General features: G+C 43.3%; 1 protein-coding gene across 11 annotated transcripts in view; it reads right to left on the bottom strand.

Moving 5' to 3' along the window:
- Window positions 1–20,716, bottom strand: part of BTRC (beta-transducin repeat containing E3 ubiquitin protein ligase) — a 169,397-nt gene that overhangs the window by 111,904 nt on the left and 36,777 nt on the right. For 5 of the 11 annotated variants that reach the window (XM_006095852.3, XM_014461839.2, XM_006095854.3 and 2 more), the window contains one exon: window positions 3,746–3,853. The exons of 5 other annotated variants lie outside the window; for them this stretch is intronic. In XM_006095852.3, the coding sequence (XP_006095914.1) occupies window positions 3,746–3,853 (108 nt within the window). Of the gene's footprint in view, window positions 1–3,745; window positions 3,854–14,712; window positions 14,733–20,716 lie in introns of those variants that run through there. One more of the 11 variants, XM_023759826.1, reaches the window with a different exon arrangement.

Genomic DNA, 20,716 nt, shown 5'->3' with positions numbered 1-20,716 from the left:
AAGCTGGCCCAGAAGAAAAAAAGAAAAGAAAAAAAGGAGTGGTTGGGAGCTTCCCGCCAGCCTGAAAGCAGTCAAAACCGCCAGCCTGAAAGCAGCCCTCAGCCCCTCACCCAGACTGGCCAGGCACCCCAGTGGGGACCCCCACCCTGATCCAGGACACCCTTCAGGGCAAACCAGCCGGCCCCCAGGCCTCTATCCTATATAGTAAAAGGGTAATATGCCTCCCAGCACCGGGATCAGCGGAGCCGCAAGGCCTCCTGGCACCAGATCAGCATGACAGGGTGCAGCGCCCAAACCCCCTGATCGCTCTGCGGCTCTGTGTATGACAGGGTGTGGCGTCCCAACCCCCTGATCAGCCCTGCTCTGTGTGTGACAGGGGGTGGCGCCCCAACCCCCCCCACCACCACCACCACGGGCCCTGCTCTGTGTGTGACGGGGTAGAGCCATAACCTCCCCATCGGCCCTGCCCTGAGTGTGACAATGGCATCGCTCCAACCCCCTGATCGGCCCTGCTCTGTGGGTGATAGAGGGCAGCGCCCCAACCCCCTGATCCGCCCTGCTGTGTGTGTGACAGGGGGCGGTGCCCTAACTCCCCTATCGGCCCTACTCTGTGAGTGACAGGGGGGAGCTCCCCAACCCCCTGATGGGCCCTGCTCTGTACGTGACGGGGGGGGGGGGCACTGCCCCAACCCCCTGATTGGCCCTGCTCTGTGTGTGACAGGGGGCAGCGCCCCAACCCCCTGATTGGCCCTGCTCTGTGCATCACAGGGGGTGGCGCCACAACCTCCCCATTGACCCTGCCTTGAGTGTGATAGGGGGTGGTGCCCCAACCCCCCAATCAGCCCTATCCTGAGCATGACTGAGGGTGGCATCGCAACCTCCCAATCCGCCCTGCTCTGTGCATGACAGGGGGCGGCGCCCCAACTCCCCAATCAGCCCTGCTCTGAGCCCCATCAGGGGCTGCACCTAGGGATTGGGCCTGCCCTCTGCCACCCAGGAGCAGGCCTAAGCCAGCAGGTCATTATCTCCTGAGGGGTCCCAGACTGCGAGAGGGCACAGGCCGGGCTGAGGGACCCCCCTTCCCCCCCGAGTGCACAAATTTTTGTGCACCGGGCCTCTAGTCTTATATAATAAAAGCCTAATATGCTAAGTGTCCGGTAGTCCGTTAAACCAATCAAAGCGTAGTATGCTAATAATATGCTAAGACCACTCAATCTCTTGCTATGACGTGCACTGACCACCAGGGGGCAGACTCTCTGACTGGTAGGTTAGCTTGCTGCGGGGTCTGGCCAATTGGGACTGAGCAAGATGGGCTGGACATACCCTGGAGCCCTCCCACGGTCCCTCCCCAGCTGGCCAACCTCCCACGTCCCTCCCTGGCCCTGATCATGCACCAGTGGGGTCTCTTGGCCTGGCCTGCCCCCTCTCGCAATCCAGGACCCCTTGGGGGATGTTGGAGAGCCGGTTTCAACCTGATCCCCGCACGCCAGGCCGAGGGACCCCACTGGTGCACGAATTCATGCACCGGGCCTCTAGTATAAATATAATCCTATATACAAAACTACTAAATAAAATTTTGCCTATGTGTTGCAGTATTTTTCCAAAATCAATAGTTATCATCAGGTCGTCAAAGTAGTCCCTAACCTATGTGTAGTGGAAAATTACCCTTATCCAAAGAGAGTTCTGGCCTTTGACCTTGGCTACTGGAAGGTGGTATCTAGGCCCCTGGAACTTCTTACCTAAAAGGAGTGTTTTTTCTTGCCTGAGGCCTTTGGCCATTGGACATATGTGATTCATGATGGGGGCTTTGTGCCACACTTTAGCAGTTCCAATCCTACGAGGAAATGGAGACTAAAAGCATTAGTATGATTGACAGGAGGGGCTAAAGACTAAAGGTCAGTATGTGGGCAGTTTGTAATTGAGTCCGAATAAAAACTTTGAACACCAAAGGCTTGGGTGAGTTTCCCTGGTTGACAACATCCTATGTATTGTCACATACTGTGGCCTGAAAGCAGTAATGCCATCCACAACTCCATGGGGAGAGGATGACAGAAAGTTCTACATTTGGACCCCTCCAGATTTTGCCTATATATTTCCTCTTTTGGCTAATTTTAACCTGTATCTTCTTCCTGTAATAAAACGTAAATATAATAGCTTTCAGTGAGTTCCATGAGTGTTTTCTGGTGAATTGTCAAACCTGAGGGTGATAGTTGGGGCTCCTAACCCTGAAACTGGTGTCTCAAGTGAGGGCAGCCTTTTAGGAACTATTCTTGCAGTTTGGTTAAACTCATTGCAAAGCACCCCCCCCGCCCCCCGCCACCAAAAAAAAGATTAAAAACCAATAAAATAAAGTTTCTTGAGAGCAGAAACTTTATCAATATAATACAATGTAAAAAATATAAGATATTTGAAACAATTGATATTCTCAGGATATCAATATTCTGTAACACAGCAATAATGCTAATGATGATAAAGATGAAGATGATAAAAACAGCAACCATTTATTGCATGTCCTTACTATAGTCTTCATTTACAGATGAGGAACATGAGGATTAAATGACTTGCTCAAGACCATACCACTAGTGAGAGACAGTATGCAAGCCCTGATTTAACTAATTTTAAAGTCCATATACTTCACTGTATTGTATTTCATAAGACAAGCAAAGGAACTTTAATATTATATTTTGCAAGGGACAATTAGAAATACTATATAGCATTATCATCACTAAAATAGTATCATTAAAGACTAGCAACTGTTACCACTGTTCAGGAGTGTGGAATACTTAAATTCCCCTCTTTTAACTAAGACTTAGTTATAAGCATTCTGATGCTTACTTAAGCATATCTTTGAAATTCTTCTACATAAAATATAAGCTACATAGATTAAAAACAAATAAAAACACTAATTGGTTGTGTATCAAATGCTAAACACAAATTCCAAATACCTAAGGTGGATAGATAACACTTCTGCCAAGAAAACCGCCAAATATGGTACGTTAATCTGTAAACAATGGGGCACCAAGCTCTTCTATTTTCCTCTACAAATCTTCCCATTCTCTTTCTCTATAGTTTTCTCTCACATCCTAGAAATGTCTTAATGGCCTCTAAGAAAGGCTGAAGAGAACTAGAATCTGTTGGTCCATGCAAGATCAGTTTGACTGTCTCAAGCTGAATTCTGTACTCAAAGGTCTTAAAGGCCTTTCTACCTTGAAACTAGACCTGCTAAGATATAAACAAACACAGTTCTTACCAAAAAAAAAAAAAAAAGTGTATACATATATTTATAGTAGTATAGTAACCAGAAGACACTCAGACAGAGCACTTTATATTTTTGGTAATCATAAGAAAAACATAAGAAGGTATTTGAGCAACTGGCTATAAGTGATTAATTACATTACTTATCTTTATGTAGGTCCAGAGCAAACATTACATATCAAATGCTATTTATTGAGATTACTTTAAAATTCATTATCATACTTCTGCTAGATATGAAAACCAATAGTGAAAAGTTGTGCTATGTCAACTCTGACAAACCAATCATGATAATAAAAATGTCTTAAGAGTGAATCAATCTGGATCTACATTAGAAATTAATCATTAATGAGTACCGAGTGACGTGAAATAAAGACAATATGAAGGAGAAAAGGTGAACATAAGTAAAGCATGGAAAAGAAGGAGGGACACACTCATGAATTAGACACACACACTGAAGCCCGCAAATAACCCACAGAGACAGAGAAAGTACCTGGAAAGCTGTGAGTGCGCCAGTCCCTGGGTTATACAGGCATCGCAGCGAAGGCATGCTGTCCGCCAGGCTGGAGCAGCCCAGCCACAGAGACCTGGGCATAGAGCACTGCAGAGAGAGGACAACTATGAGATGGGACAGTATGAGACAGGATGGTACAGATTACAGGAATTTTCAAGGCTTGGCTGAATGCAATATTCCAGTTGTAGCTGCCCTTTATGATAGAAACATCTTCAAGAAAATACTACTTATTAGTTCTAATCCCACAGAGAGACTCAAAAGGAGCACTAATTGCCAAAAAGCAAGGGGAGAAAGGTTATAGGTCAAAACCAAAATATTTAGTAAAACTTTTTGTCTCTGTTCTTCTCTGTATGAGTGTAAAGGAAATCCAATTCTTAACCTAATTAATCAATTCTTTTCCTCTATGCATCTCAACTCATCCCCATAAATTCATCACAGGGTGAAATCTTGTACAGACTAAGCAAAAAAAGAAATAGTTCAGGTTAGCATTTCAATATTAGGAATGGTAAATTATAAAACAAAATATGAAGGAAAATTAAAGTGTTTTACTTTTAGAAGAAAAAGTATTATCCTCCAGCTTTGACAGCAACTCTGTACAATTTGCATATGTTTTATGTATCTTGTTAGTCTGCTATTCATTAACCAAAATGCATAGTTGCCATAGCAGTTGCCTCTTCATCTTTCCAGATAGATTAAAGGGGGTTGGCGGGGGCAGGGGGCAGGGGGGAGGGAGGGCAAGAAACAACCCAAACAGAAGGGAATACAGCAGCAAAGAAAGGAGAAAGAAAGAGAGAAAAGAAAAAGAAAAGAAAAAAAGAGAACCCCAATGCTGCTGGTATTAAAAACCTTCTAAGCAAAAATGTATGTGTGAAAGTAAATATACATATAGTGTATTTAGTATCAAAATAAGGGAGAAATTATGATTTCTAGTAATATTAATGAAACAATGTTATTGCTCCTATAGTTTTACAAAACACATTATGTTTTAGAAGTTTAATATTCTTCAATTTTCTCTAAAAGTATCCCAGGCTGAAGTTTTGTTCATCAACTTGGGTACTATTACAGTCTAGTAATCCTAAAAAATTTAAATACCCAATAATAGCACATATAAAAACAGGAATACATATTTTAAAATATAGCAGTCGATGCACATAATACTAACCTTTATAAGTTTGGAAATATTAAATATCATTATGGGGCTTTTTTCTTCTTAAAATACTCTAGTTGCAAGAATTAATATTAGGAAACAAAATATAGTATTCATTATTCACACAATCTATAACTGACATAACAATAGTAAGGACACCAAAAAATAATGTGGTCTTTCAGATCATTACTTCCTCATTTTATAATTTAGATGATTGATGTCCAAGTATTTATCCATGATCATGAATTTAGAAAGTAGAGAAGTAGGAACTAGAGTCCTACCCTATTGCTTCTCAGTGTAGAACTCTTCCTCCTGACTCCATCCAGCCATAGGTCATAAAGTGGACACATCACACTTCAAAGAAGGGTATCTGCTAAAGGTATCAGCAGATAACATACTAACCAAAACAGCTAAACTGCTTTGAACTCCTACAACAGTGATGGCGAACCTTTTGAGCTCGGCGTGTCAGCATTTTGAAAAACCCTAACTTAACTCTGGTGCCGTGTCACATATAGAAATTTTTTGATATTTGCAACCATAGTAAAACAAAGACTTATATTTTTAATATTTATTTTATATATTTAAATGCCATTTAACAAAGAAAAATCAACCAAAAAATGAGTTCGCGTGTCACCTCTGACACGCGTCATAGGTTCGCCATCACTGTCCTACAACAATCTCCTAACACTGTTCACTGTTTCCAATGTTTCTTTACCTCAAGCTACAATCCATTTTACAAACAGCACCTAAATAAAATAACTGTATTCACTTTGTTATTATGTCACTCTGGTCAATAATTCATAAAGCCTCCCTGTATCTATTGTATGAAATCCAAGCACTCTATTAATCTGACCTTTCCCCACTGCCTAGGTATTAATTCACCTTCTCTGTCCTTCCAATTGGCCTAGCACTCTAGCTAATTAACTACCTTGATATTTTTTCAAATCCCCTTACCTCTGACTGGGAAGCATTAAGTTTTTCACTAAAGTAACTTTGTGAGTAAATAAAATTAAATATTTCTAAGTAATGTTTCAGTCATTTATTCAACAAGATTTATTGAGCATCTTCTTTATACTCAGCACTGTTCTAGGTAGAAGGATAGAACAATGAACGAGAGAGACAAAAATCCTTTACATTCAAGTGACACTCTCTCAATCTTAAATTCTTTTATATTTAAACTAGAGGCCCGGTGCACAAAAATTTGTGCACTCGGGCAGGGGGGGGGGGGTCCCTCAGCCTGGCCTGTGCCCTCTCGCAGTCTGGGACCCCTCAGGAGATAACGACCTGCTGGCTTAGGCCTGCTCCTGGGTGGCAGAGGGCAGGCCCAATCCCTAGGTGCAGCCCCTGGCCGGGCTCAGAGCAGGGCTGATTGGGAAGTTGGGGCGCCGCCCCCTGTCATGCACAGAGCAGGGCGGATCGGGAGGTTGTGATGCCACCCTCAGTCACGCTCAGGGTAGGGCCGATTGGGGAGTTGGGGCACCACCCCCTGTCACACTCAAGGCAGGGTCGATGGGGAGGTTGCGGCGCCACCCCCTGTGATGCACAGAGCAGGGCCAATCAGGGGGTTGGGGCGCTGCCCCCTGTCACGCACAGAGCAGGGCCCATCAGGGGGTTGGGGAGCTCCCCCCTGTCACGCACAGAATAGGGCTGATAGGGGAGTTAGGGCACCGCCCCCTGTCACCCACAGAGCAGGGCCGATCAGGGGGTTGGGGCGCCGCCACTGTCACACTCAGGGCAGGGCCGATGGGGAGGTTATGGCTCTACCCTGTCACACACAGAGCAGGGCCTGTGGGGGGGGGGGGGGTTGGGGCGCCGCACCCTGTCACACACAGAGCTGCAGGGCGATCAGGGGGTTTGGGCGCTGCCCCGTCACGCTGATCCAGTGCCAGGAGGCCTCACGGCTCCGCTGATCCCGGTGCTGGGAGGCATATTACCCTTTTACTATACAGGATAGAGGCCTGGGGGCCGGCTGGTTTGCCCTGAAGGGTGTCCTGGATCAGGGTGGAGGTCCCCACTGGGGTGCGTGGCCAGCCTGGATGAGGGGATGATGGCTGTTTGCAGCTGGTCACACACCCTTCAGGGTGGGGGTCCCCACTGGGGTGCCTGGCCAGTCTGGGTGAGGGGCTGAGGGCTGCTTTCAGGCTGGCGGTTGTTGACTGAAGCTCCCAACCGCTCCTTTTTTTCTCTTTTTTTCTTTTTTATTCTGGGCCAGCTTTAGCTCTGGCTCTAGCTCTGAGGCTTCCGCTGCTGATTGCGTTCTATAATCGAAACAATGTATAACTCCAGCTCTGAGATCCCGGCTGGCTGAAAGCTGGTTTCTGGGGTTTTGTTTAGCTTCTATATTTGTTACAAAGTTTCTTAGAGTTGCAGCTCAGAGGCCGGCAAGTCAGGCGGGGAACGTTGGAGTCTGCAGTCACTGGAGCAAGCAAGCCTCATATTCGCTTCCAGCTGCCTGGCTGCCGGCCGCCATCTTGGCTGACAGTTAATTTGCATAAGGATATGCTGATTAGCCAATGGGAAGGGTAGCAGTCGTACGCTAATTACCATGTTTCTCTTTTATTAGTGTAGACTAGTGGCCCGGTGCACGAAATTTGTGCACATTGAAAGGGAATTAATTAGAGGATGTGAGCGTGAGGCAGTCTGCGTTTCTGAAATTCAATGACATGAATTTTAGCTATTACTCTGCCAAATAAATGGAATTTACAAATATCATTTAAAAGAGCATTCAGCTCAATATTAAAAACTCTGGCTACCAAGTCAGGTCTGTTTTCAACTTTTTGCCAGCATTGTAAATTGTTAGCAATATCTGCCCATTTGGGGTTCATGTCATAGTTATGAATAAATCGGGCTTGCCATACTTCGTTACAATTGCCATAGCATCCTGATATCACTGCTGCATATTTCTGGGACTACCCTCAAAAGATGATGGAAGTATTATCATTTTACCAATTGGCACACTGTCATTTTCAGATCTAGATTTGAAACCACTATATTTTTCAACTCGCAACTTAGATTGGTTTGCTTTGATGAAATTTATCCGATTGGCCTCCATTTTTGAATATGCATCCATGATAAACTGTTAATTTTCCTGCATTTAAAATAGGATTGAACGTGTCCCGCAGAGAGAGATGAAATCCATAATACTACATTTGTGTGACTCGTGTCCTTACATTTTGTCTAGTATTATTGTCGATTACACTGTTGTCTCTGAGACTTAATGCAATATCTGTTCCCCAGCCTTTTTCAACATGTGGTAAAAGAATAGGATAGGATATGTCATTGCATCTAATATAGGTAACAGGATATTGATTTGTTTCATTTTAGTGGCATTTGGATTATTGGGATCTGGTTTACAATGAATGAGCAAGTCCCTTTCAAAAGGAGGTTCTCCATCTTCGTTTCTGACTATGACAGCAACCTTGGTTACGTGGGGAGAATTATATCTACCTGGGTCACTGTTACGATCATATTTAATTGCCATTGTTACTTCTGTGGGAGCAATACCTTTTGCTGCTGCTTCAGATTGGGCTTACTTTTCTACTCATGTAGCATCTTGTACGATCTTGTTAATTCATTTATTTCATGCATGAGGTTGTTGATGTTGATCATGAGTCTTTCTAAGCAGCCCTGGTTTTCTGGCATTGCTAATCTTTTACTTGTAGCTTTGGCTGTATCCAAAATATAGAGTTGAACAAACTTTCGAGAAACACCATCTGAAGGATGTAAAGTTCCAGTACGGTGATAAACTTGTCCGTGTATTCTAAAACTGTATGGCCCATATCCTTATGGCAATGCAATATTTGCACCCATGGAAGCAAAAGCAAAAGAACTATTTATGGAACGAATATTTTCCATGAAATTTTTACTGTCAGAATCTTCGTTTGTCATTAATCTTTTTAAATATGCCGGGTAATCTGGAAAATGTATTTCATTTGGACAGACTTTCCCTTTGCTACATTGAGTAAATTTCCCATCGGATGGTTTATCATCAGAGAAATTTAGTGATAGGCAAAATTCACATCTAACAGTCATTCCACCAAAACTATGTTCGAGAATTGCATCCTCATGTACTCCATTTTTGCTGAGAAGGCAGTTCCTACCAGAATTGGTAGTACTTGTTGATGACTGTTCTCTAGACATATTCTGTCGTCGCCACCGCCTTCTTTCAACTTCAAAGGCACGTTGGTCTTTAGACATTTTCTGTCGATGACGCCGGTGTTTTTTGGCATCAGAGCAACGTTTTTCCAATAGCTGGTCTTCAGATACATTCTGTCGCAGGCGCCACCTTCTTTCAAGATCAGACGAACGTTGCTCTTCAGACATTTTGTCGATAACGCGGCATCTTTTGGCTGCAGAGCTACACTCTATCAACAGTTGTTCTTTAGACATAGTCCCACCTCTCTACTGTCACGGTCTGAGATGCAGGTGAATGAGAGTCCTGGCTGTCAGGCTGCTGAGAGCTGTCTGACCTATGGCTGATTCTGGCTGATTCTGTGGGGGTGGGACTTCCTCCTCCCTGCTGTCAGTTTCCACAGCTGTAATGAGGAAGCTGGGATGACAGAGGGAGCCACGGCCTCCAAGCCGCCCTCTCTCTCGCTCTGCTCTATGTCCAGGGGCCTCCTGCTCTGCCAAGTCTTCCAAACCTCACGCTCTTTGCCTGCTCTCCTGCTCTGCTCTCCGCCGACGAAGGTCCCGAGAGCCCATGGGACGCTTGACACCTGCGTATGCAAATTAACCCACCATCTTTGTCAGGTTGATTTGTACACTCACTCCTGACTGGCTGGTGGGTGTGGCTTGTGGGCATCACAGAGGGATGGTCAATTTGCATCTTTTATTAGTATAGACGAGAGGCCCGAATTTTGTGCACTTGGGGGTTCCCTCAGCCTGGCCTGTGCCCTCTCACAGTCCGGGAGCCCTTGGGGGATGTCCGACTGACGGCCATCAGTTGGACATCCTTAGCACTGCTGCGGAGGTGGGAGAGGCTTCCACCACTGCCACTGGCGCTTTGCCAGCTGTGAGCCCGGCTTCTGGCTGAGCAGTGCTCCCACTGTGGGAGCGCACTGACCACCAGGGGGCAGCTCCTGCATTGAGCATCTGCCCCCTGGTAGTCAGTGCGTGTCATAGTGACCAGTTGTTCTGCTGTCAGGCCAAAACTGGCTCTCCAACATCCCCTGAGGGTCCCAGATTGTGAGAGGGCAAAGGCCAGGCTGAAGGACCCCACCAGTGCACAATTGGGGCCGGGGAGGGGCGTGGGAGGTTGGCCAGCCTGGGCGGGACCACGGGAGGGCTCCAAGGTGTGTCTAGCCCATCTCGCTCAGTCCCGATAGGCTGTACCCCAGCATCAAGCTAACCTACCAGTTGGAGCATTTGCCCCCTGGTGGTCAATGCACATCATAGCGACTGGTCGACCAGTCAATTGTCTGCCCCCGGTGGTCAGTGCATGTCATAGCAAGCAGCTGAGCAGCCTTAGCATATCATTAGCATATTATGCTTTGATTGGTTGAACAGCCAACTGGACAACTGGACACTTAGCATATTAGGCTTTTATTATATAAGATTCCTTAATGTAAAAGAAATTTGTTGTAAGTTTCTCTTGTTGTTAATGAGAGACAATATACACTTTATTAAGCAATTACTTCTGTGTGTGCTAGATAGAAGAAAGTCTCATTCTGAAGGAGAGACTGAATTTGAGAAAAGTAGAAGAGGGAGAAGAGTATACAAAAAGGGAGAATAAAATACAAAAGAAGAAAATAATGAAGTAGGTACTGGAAGGTAACCTGTCACTCCTCCCCATTCCCTTCTCAAGAGGAAGATGGCTCAAACACTTCTAGCCATACTGAAGCCACCTGCATGAGCTTCTCTTATTTATTAAAATATGCATATTTACTTGTATTTGTGAAAGTTCCTTTATAAGTTTTTAAGGCATTCCTCTTTTAAATGTTTGTCTCCTTCATTTTATATTAGATCCTGTGTTATTTTTGTAGTATGTACTTGCTTAATTATCATCTGACTTGCCTTGCTGTAACTCATTCTAATATTCTCCCTCATTCAGTCATCTCTATCTTCCATCAAAACTCCTAACTAAGAATTTGAAAGGGCTTATCCCATCCCCTTGAACTAAAATTTCAAATTAAAATTATAATTAATAATGAGCCACATATACCCAGGAAAGCCACTAGATATACTGGTGTGATTTCTAAAATAGCATTAACTTGTAAATACCACACAGAGGATACATTCCCGATTATTACAAGACAACTGGTGTGGATATAAAAACTGCACTTGAATATAGTCAGATCTACACATTACCATAAGATTTTATATATTATAGCTCAATTTCATAACCAATTTTCAAATTGGTTTGTATTGTAACAATTAATCTTACCCCTACTGGTAAATGCTACTTTAAAACATTGAGGAAAAAATATAATTACAAAATTAATGGAATAGGGTATAACTTCTACATCTTTTTTCCTTCTATCTTCACATGTAGGAGCATTTTCTACAGAAAAGAAAAATCAAAGGAAATTTGGTCAATAAGTAACTGAGTGGAAAGGGTTGCCATTGTGGTTACTATTCCTATGTATTTTATATACAAAGTGGGGCAAACATAGGTTTACAGTTGTGAGTACGAGAAACATAGTTTATTCTTGTATAATTTACTAGTGGCCCAGTGCATGAAATTTGTGCACGGGGGGGGGGGTGGGGGGGGGGGGTTGTCCCTCAGCCAGGCCTGCACCCTCTGCGATCTGGGATCCCTCTCACAATCCGGGACTGCTGGCTCCTAACCACTCGCCTGCCTGCCTGCCTGCCTGCCTGCCTGCTTGATTGCCCCTAACCGCTTCTGCCTGCCAGCCTGATCGCCCCCTAACCACTCCCCTGCTGGCCCGATTGCCCCCAACTGCCCTCCCCTGCCGGCCTGATTGCCCCCAACTGCCCTCCCCTGCAGGCCCGGTTGCCCCCAACTTCCCTCCCCTGCCAGCCCGATCGCCCCCAACTGCCCTTCCCTGCTGGACTGATTGCCCCCACTGCCCTCCCCTGCTGCAACCCGCCTCCTCCGCCGGGACCCCACCTCCTCCACGCAAGGCAGCAGAGACTCCGGGACTGGCCTCCGCACCACACGGAGTTGCGGGACCCCAAGGCCTCACCACGTGGAGCGGCCACCGGGCCCCACCTCTGCTGTACGCACGGCCATCTTGTGGTGGCCATCTTGTGACAATGTCATGTGTAAGGGCCACCTAGGCTTTTATTAGTATAGATTGTATTGTTTTCCATACGAATTAACTGTAAACCTACATTTGCCCCACCCTGTATTTCAGAACCATCCTAATTGGTTAATTTCTGATAAAGATGTATAACAGCCCTAGCCGGTTTGGCTCAGTGGACAGACCGTTGGCCTGCAGACCAAAGGGTCCCAGGTTCGATTCTGGTCAAAGGCACATACCTTGGTTGCAGGCTCCTCCCTGGCCTGGGCTCTGGTCAGGGCACCTGCAGGAGGCAACCAATCAATGTGTTTCTCTCACATAGATGTTTCTCTGTCTTTCCCTCTCTCTTCCACTCTCCCTAAAAATCAATGGAAAAATATCCTCAGGCGAGGATTAACCACTCTGTCCTTCAATTTTAATAAATAATCCCCTTTAAAATGCCCAAAAAGTATACACAGTTTTCAACTTAAAATTTGGGCTGAAAAAGTTTGCTTCTCCTTGCAAATTATATTTAAATTCCTAAGGTTTTATAAACCTAAATAAAAAAAAGCAGGTTCTAAACTAAGCTGCAATCCAGCAACTACGTTCTTATGTTTATATATTTAACTTCTATTAACTATTAAAGGACTTGTGAATTCCTTAAATGTTTCTCCTATGCAATCTCAAAAGTTACCACAAAGTTTGGATCATACATGTACCCCCCCACCCTACACAAATCCAGCCATACACAGCACACACTGGCTTCTTCAGCTCATTTTCCACTTAACTTCACCCCAATTAACTCTCTTTTGCAAAATCAAAGAAAGTTGAAGAATATAATAATGTATTACAACTGACATACGTTACCCAACTGAATGAGTTTACCACCTTTTAAAAAACATACACAGCATTTTTGAAATGCTGGAACTTGTTTTCTACTACTTGAAAGAATGAGAAAAAGAGAATGAAATATTGTGACAAAGGTCTTCCAGTGCTTCAAGGAGAATGTAGTATCTAGTGCCCATCAGGTTCAACAGCAGGAATTCATTTTCACAGAGAACACTAAAAAACTTGACTCCTCCCTCTACGTGGCTGCCTGGAGAGAAGGCACAGTTCCTCTTCACTGATAAAGGGCCCTGCAGGCAAAGGGCTGGCCTCAGCATTTACTATATGAAAGCTGAATGACAAAATCTCCTAAATTCAGGTCCCTGTTGGTCAACTTTTAGGAGTAATAGAAGCTATAATAATCAACAATAAAAAGATTGCTGCAGTGAGAGTTTATGTATCCTTAAGCCATGGAATAGAAGAATTCCCTTTTCACTACTATATCAACTAAAAAATTCAGGCCAAGAGGACTACAGTATTCCATAAGCCATATAATACATTCAGACTTTACCTATACAAATTCAATAATTGCCTCTTAAGAATTCCAATTTAGTTCACTCACTTTAAAAATGAAACTCCCGCCTGTCATAGAGGATAATCATAGCTGCACCTTATTGCACAGGTTGTGGTACAATTAAAATCAAGGATCTAAAAACTTCAAGTACAAAAGAAAACAAATGTCAAGGGTCATCAGAGGGGTTACCAACAGCAGGGTTCCAAGAATGCCACTTACATTTCAAAATGTTCTGGAAAGGCATTATGAACTGCAGACCATGGAATCAATAAATCCATCGATCAAATTTATTTTCTTTTTCAAAAAATTGTATTTAATTTATTGGGGTGACATTGGTTAATAAAAACAGGTTTCAGGTGTACAATTCTCTAATACATTATCTGTATATTGTATCATGTGTTCACCACCCAAAGTCAAGTCTCCTTCTGTCACCATTTACTACCTCCCTCCACAACCCTTCATCTATAAAATTTATTGTTCATTACCAGAATGAACACAGATAGAGTACAAAGACAGAACCAAAATTGATCAGGCAAAAAGTGTTCTCCAGATATTGTGCTAGAATCTTTAAATACATTATTTCACTTAATCATTACAACCCTGTCAAAGAGTTATTAAAATCTTCACTTTAGCCTAACTGGTTTGGCTCAGTGGATAGAGCATCGACCTGCAGACTAAAAGGTCCCAGGTTCGATTCTGGTCAAGGGCATGTACCTTGGTTGTAGACACATCCCCAGTAGGAGGTGTGCAGGAGGCAGCTGATCAATATATCTCTCTCATCAATGTTTCTAACTCTCTATCCCTCTCCCTTCCTCTCTGTAAAAAAATCAATAAAATATATATTTTTAAAAATCTTCACTTTAATGAGAAAGTAAACTCAAAATCAGAGAAATTACAGTGACTAAATGTCAATGGCAGAAATAAGACCCCAATGTGTTAGTCTCTCAAAATCCATAGATTCAACACTACAAAGACCTGTTCTCAAGTAGTTTACACTCTATTTTAAGGAGATAAATTAACTAACACAAATAATAACTACAAGGAAACGTATTAAATTGTGTTAGATAATAGGTGTTATAAAAGTTTAGTTAAAATTTTTAATTTTTTTAGAAGTTCAGACACAAGCTGTTATTTTAAGACTTGTTACTGTATACAATTACATGTGTTTGCCTCCTCTGCCAGAATGTATTCCTCAGAGATATGAGTCATAGCTTACCTTTTTTTAAATCTCCAGTATCTGGCCATAGTAGATGCTCAATATATGTGTGCTGAAAGGTAAGAGATCAGTGAGAGGTACATACCACAGAAGAAATAAAGTATTCTTTGGTTTTTGGAACAGTGGCAAATGGATAAAATAACACTGGTTACTTTACTGTGACTGATTTTAGTAGACTGGAAAGTGCGTATATTGGATAAAGCTTTCACAAGTCACCATCTTACTAATCTGTCAAACAATCTAACAAGGTAAATAAGATACAGAGAGGTTAAATAAATTACTAAAAGTTGATGGGTAGCTAGCATGTGGTAAAAATGGGATTCAAAGTTAGATATTCTGATAACCTAGGATAGTGCCACATAAAAATGACACTTAAAAAGTTAGACATGGCCCTGGCCAGTGTGGATCGGTGGTTAGGGCACTGGCCAGCACATTGAAGGGTCTCGGGTTCCATTCCCAGTCAAGGGCATCAAACATAACTGGATTGCAGGTTTAATCCCCAGACCCGGTTGGGGTGAGTGCAGAAGGCAACCAATTGATGTCTCTCTGTTTCTCCCCCATCCCTTCCACTCTCTAAAAATCAATGGTGAGGATTAACAAAAACAAACAAACAAACAAAAAAGGAGCTGTGTCAGCAACAGGAGATGAGTTATATAGGATTAAATAAGGGGGCAGATCAAACACTAAGGATAATGAGAGCAAGGTTTATCATAATCAGAGAAGAGTTATAAAAACAGGAAGAAAACTAGAATGAATACTACGCTGCTAAACTAAAACTGAAGATATTGCTGTGAACTCAAAGCTTACTGTATAAATATAGACAGAAATCTAGGTAAATGATGTACACACATACATACAAACATCTCTATCGTTGAGAAGACCCTGTAACAGGAACACCATAATAGCAATGAGTACATTTAATGATTCAAAATCACTCTCCACTAACAGAGTACCAGAGCTCCTTAGAACAATGGCTGATTCCAAGGCTTAGGCAGGGAAAATGTAAGTTACACTTAGAATATCTTCTTGTGGTACTCAGAGTAATGGAGACATGGCCAACACGAAAGGCTCTCACAGGCTAAATCTGGGACAGACGGAAAATCAAAATAAATAATGATAATCCTATATAATAAAAGCCCAGCAACCAAATGGAGGAACAACAAGAACGACCGGTCGACCAGTCGCTATGACGGACACTGACCACCAGGGGGCAAATGCCCAATGCAGGAGCTGCCCCCTGGTGGTCAGTGTGCTACCACAGTGGGAGCACCACTCGGCTGACTGGGATGAGTGGCTGCTCCCACTGCGAACCCCAGGCCAACGGGCAGGAACCCAGGCTGCAATCCTTGCCTCCTCGCCCCAGGCTCCTTCTCCTCACTCCCTGCTGCCTCCTCTGGATGCCCACAGGCCGAGCAACACCACTGCTGGGTTCGCAGAGCTGACCCTGGAGGCTGGGAGGCAGGTTCGTGGCTGCTGTGGGACTGAAGCCTACTCCATCGCCTCTCAGTGCTATTGTCCTTGGGCCCGGCCCGATCAGGTCTTCTGGAGAGGCGAGTGCTCTGGCTCCACAGAAGATGCGGGACCAGGGAGCAGCCGCTCAGAGGGCGGGTCCACAGCCGCTCGGCAGACCAGGATGAGCGGCACTCCCACAGCAGGCCAATCCCCGCAGGCCATGCCTCCACCAGTGCACGAATCCCGTGCACCAGGCCTCTGGTTATATATATAAAAGGCTAACATGCAAAATGTCCCTTGCAGGGGTTCGGCCAGGAGACCAGGAGTTCTATCGCTCGCTATGACGTGTGCTGACCACCAGGGGGTGGCGTGGAACAAAGGAAGGCCCCAGACGGCAGCCGGCAGCCGGCAGCCGGGGAAAGGAGGCCCTGGCCAGCAGCCGGAAGGCCCTGATCGGCTCTGTTCACCAGCCAGGCCTAGGGACTCTACCCGTGCCCAAATTTCATGCACTGGGCCTCTATAGATTATAATTGTGGCAGGCAAACTCTAACATGCCCCACCTCCTGGTATTTATAATCCTTGTGTAATCCTGCCCCAGTGTTTCTAGGTTACATAAAATTATAACTTCTATTTTGCTAACATATTCTATTGCCTTCTTGTCTTACATATTTTATGAAGCAAGCAGTCATATGGGAGAGGTCCATGTGGCAAGGAACTGAGGGTGGCCTTCAGCTGACAGCTAGCTAGGAATTGAGGGCTCTCAGTCCAACAGCCCTTGAGAAAAAGGAATTCTGCCAAAAACAATGTAAACTTGGAAGTGAACTTGCCCCAATCAAGCCTTCAAATGAGACCTCAGCCCTAGCCAACACCCTGATTACAGCCTTGTAAGAGACCTTGAAAAAGAGGACCCAGGTTAGGCATGCCCAGACTCCTGACCTAAAGAAACTGTAAGATAATAATGTGTACTGTATGTTATTTTAAGCCACTAAATTTGTGGTATTTTGGTATGCAGAAAAAGATAATACAATAAACCATTGGATAAAGTAGATATCCATCACTCCATTAATGGTATAAAGAATAAACTGAAAGTTAAGTTTGATAAGGAATATGATACCTGAATAGTCTGAAAATATCTCCCCACATAATACTTATTACAAAGGAGGAAACAGTAACTTTATAGTGGAAAAACCTGGCTGACATTTTTTTTTCCAGATATATTTTTATTGATTTCAGAGGAAGGAAGGGAGAGAGAGGTAGAAACATCAATGATGAGAGAGAATCATTGATTGGCTGCCTCCTGCACACTTCCCACTGAGAATTGAGTCCCCAACCCAGGCATGTGCCTTGACCAGGAATCAATCTATAACCTCCTGGTTCATGGGTCGACACCCAACCACTGATTCACACCAGCTGGGCCTGGCTGACATCTTAGTCAAGTGATCAGCATCACCAATAATGAAACAAATTAAAATAATGTGTCACCTAACAGAATGCAATACAAAAAATACAGCATCACCTCTGTGATACTACTGCCAAAGATACTTAACCTGCATCTAATCATAAGAAAACATCAGAAAACCCACACTAAAATGCAATCTGCAAAATAACTGGCCTGTAATTCTCAAAAATGTCGGTCATGAAAGTCAAGGAAAGACTAAAGAACTATCCCAGACTGAAGGAGACTAAAGAGACATGACAACTAACTGCAACATGTGACTCTGGACTAGGTCCTTTTGCTATAAAGGACCCTTATTAGGATTGCTAGAAAAATTTGAATGGAGTCTATGGGTTAGTTGGCAGTCATGTATCAATATTAGTTTTCTTATTTTTGATGGTTTTATTGGGTTGTATAAGAGAATGTTCCTGTTTGAACACACATCAAAGAAATTAGGAGTGATAATATCTCATGTAGTGCCTACTCCAAATGATTTATGGGAAAAATGTTAACCGCACTTTACTTGCAACTATTCTGTAAGTTTGAGAATGTTTAAAAATAATATGAAAAATTAATGAAAAAATATATTGGGGTTTTCATTTTTACTATGATGTGGTAATTGTTTTTTTTAATGTTTATTGGTTTTAGAGAGAGACAGGAAGAAAGAGAAACATCGATGAGCAAGAACCATCGATCAGTTGCCTCGTGCAGTTGCCTACTGGAGATTGAGCCTGCAACCTGGGCATGTGCCCTAACCGGGACCTCTTGGTGCATGGGAAGACACTCAACCAACTGAGGCACACCGGCCAGGGTAGATGTAGTAATTGTTATCAGATTAAATTTCATGCAGAAAAAGATAAATATAAAATATAGAAAACTATTTGAAGGCTAATGCAGCCAAGACTTGAGAGGCCAAAATCCTGATGTTCTATACACAATTCCCCCTGAGGCATTTGCTGAGTCAGGTTTTACATGCAGAGTTGGATGCTGAAAAATCAAGTCTGAAGCATATTTCAGCAATTTCATGGTGCTAAGGAGCCAAAAATTGGAGTATAGAGCCCATCAAGTACAAGGTGCCCAGGTTAAAAAAAATTTTTTAGCCCTCGCAGGTTGCTCAGTGGTTAGAGCATTGGCCCACAGACTAAAGGGTCGCAGGTTCAATTTCAATCAAGGACACGTACCTCTGTTGCAGGCTCAATCCCCAGCCCTAGTCAGGATACGTGTAGGAAACAACTAATGGATGTGTTTCTTTCACATTGATGTTTCTCTCTCTGTGTCTCCCCCCTCCCTTCCACTCTCTCTATAAAATCAATGGGAAAAATATCCTCGGGTGAGGATTAACAATAACAACAACAAAAAAGAATAGCTTAGAAACAGATCAAGTGAGAATTCGTGAACAGGAAGAAAGGTCAGTAGAACTATGAGGGAGCTATAAGCTCAACAACTCCTAGGACCCACACAGAACTGGGGAACTTTTCTGTTCTGACCAGCCAGATTGCAGAAGCCTAATTTAACACTTGGGATATTCAGTAGGAACCCCAGAAAGCTCACACTTCACTGGTATGGATATACTACACTAGTATAAAGGTTACACAGTAACCTACCTAGTAAAGCTTAAAATCAATTCACAGCAGCATTAAGTTGATCTGCAAGAAACTTAACTGCTGGCTGAAATAAACAATAGTCTTTTAAAAAGATAATAAAATACAAATATTGAATAATGCAACATTCACAATGTCTAAATCTAAAATTACTAGATAAGAAACAGTAAAATGTAACCCATAATCAGAAGGAATATCAGTCAATAGAAGCAGATCCATAAATGACAGAGATAATGAAATTAGCAGACCAAAACATTAAAATAGCTGTTAGAATAGCATATACAGTGAAGAGAACTACAGAATATAAAAGAATAAATGAAATAAAACTTCCAGAAAAGAAAAATACAGTCTGAAATAATAATTTTCTGAGGTGGGATTAACAGTTGATTAAACACTGTAGAAAAAAAAGATCAGTGAACTTGAAGAAATAACAATATGCAAAATAAAGCACTAAGAGAAAAAAGACTGGGGAAAAACTGTAAAATGCTTCAGTGACCGACAGGAAATAATCAAGTGGTCCAACATATGTATAATTGGTATTCCCTTTAAAAAAATCAGGGGACAGGGCTTTGGAGGAAGCATAAAATATATTTGGAAAATGATAATACAATCTATAGAAAAATATTAAAAGTACCAGAAATATAAATATGTGGGTAAATATTTTAAAATTCATTCTCTTTTTAAATGTTATTTTTAAAATAATAAACAACCCTAGCCGGTTTGACTCAGTGGATAAAGCATCAGCCTGTGGACTGCAAGGTCCCAGGTTTGATTCTAGTCAAGGGCACATGCCCAGGTTGTGGGCTCAATCCCCAGTAGGGGGTGTGCAGGAGGCAATCGATCAATGATTCTCTCTCATCATTGATGTTTCTATCTCTCTATTCCTCTCCCTTCCTCTCTGAAATCAATAAAAATATATTTTAAAAATAAAAATAGTAATAAACAATATAAGCAAAAATAATAATAAATTATATATATAAAAGCCTAAGCGACCATTACAATAGGAATGACCGACTGGTCAACCAGTCCCTCTGACGCGCACTGACAACCAGGGGGCAGACGCTCAATGCAGGACCTGCTCCCTGGTGGAGTGGTCAGAAGCCAGGCTCATGGCTGGCGAGTGCAGCTGCGGTGGTGGGAGCCTCTCCCACCTCCGCAGCAGTTCTACTGAGCGGTGGCGGCAGGCGCAGCAGGCCCGGATGAGCAGCAGTGGAGCTGCGCCCAGCCTGGCTGAGGCTCCTCCCTGGCTGCCGGCCACTACAGCACTGCTACATCCCTCTGGGGCAGCGGTTCTCAACCTGTGGGTCGAGACCCCTTTGGCGGTCGAACGACCCTTTCACAGGGGTCGCCTAAGACCATCCTGCATATCAGATATTTACATTATGATTCATAACAGTAGCAACATTACAGTTATGAAGTAGCAACGAAAATAATTTTATGGTTGGGTCACAACATGAGGAACTGTATTTAAAGGGCCAGAAGGTTAAGAACCACTGCTCTGGGGGAATGTCTGAGT

This window comes from Myotis lucifugus, unplaced genomic scaffold (genome assembly GCF_000147115.1).
Source record: "Myotis lucifugus unplaced genomic scaffold, Myoluc2.0 scaffold_162, whole genome shotgun sequence".
Taxonomy (NCBI): Eukaryota; Metazoa; Chordata; class Mammalia; order Chiroptera; family Vespertilionidae; genus Myotis; species Myotis lucifugus.
The sequence above is the reverse complement of the archived record's forward strand: the minus strand, read 5'-3'. Positions and strand labels throughout refer to the sequence as shown.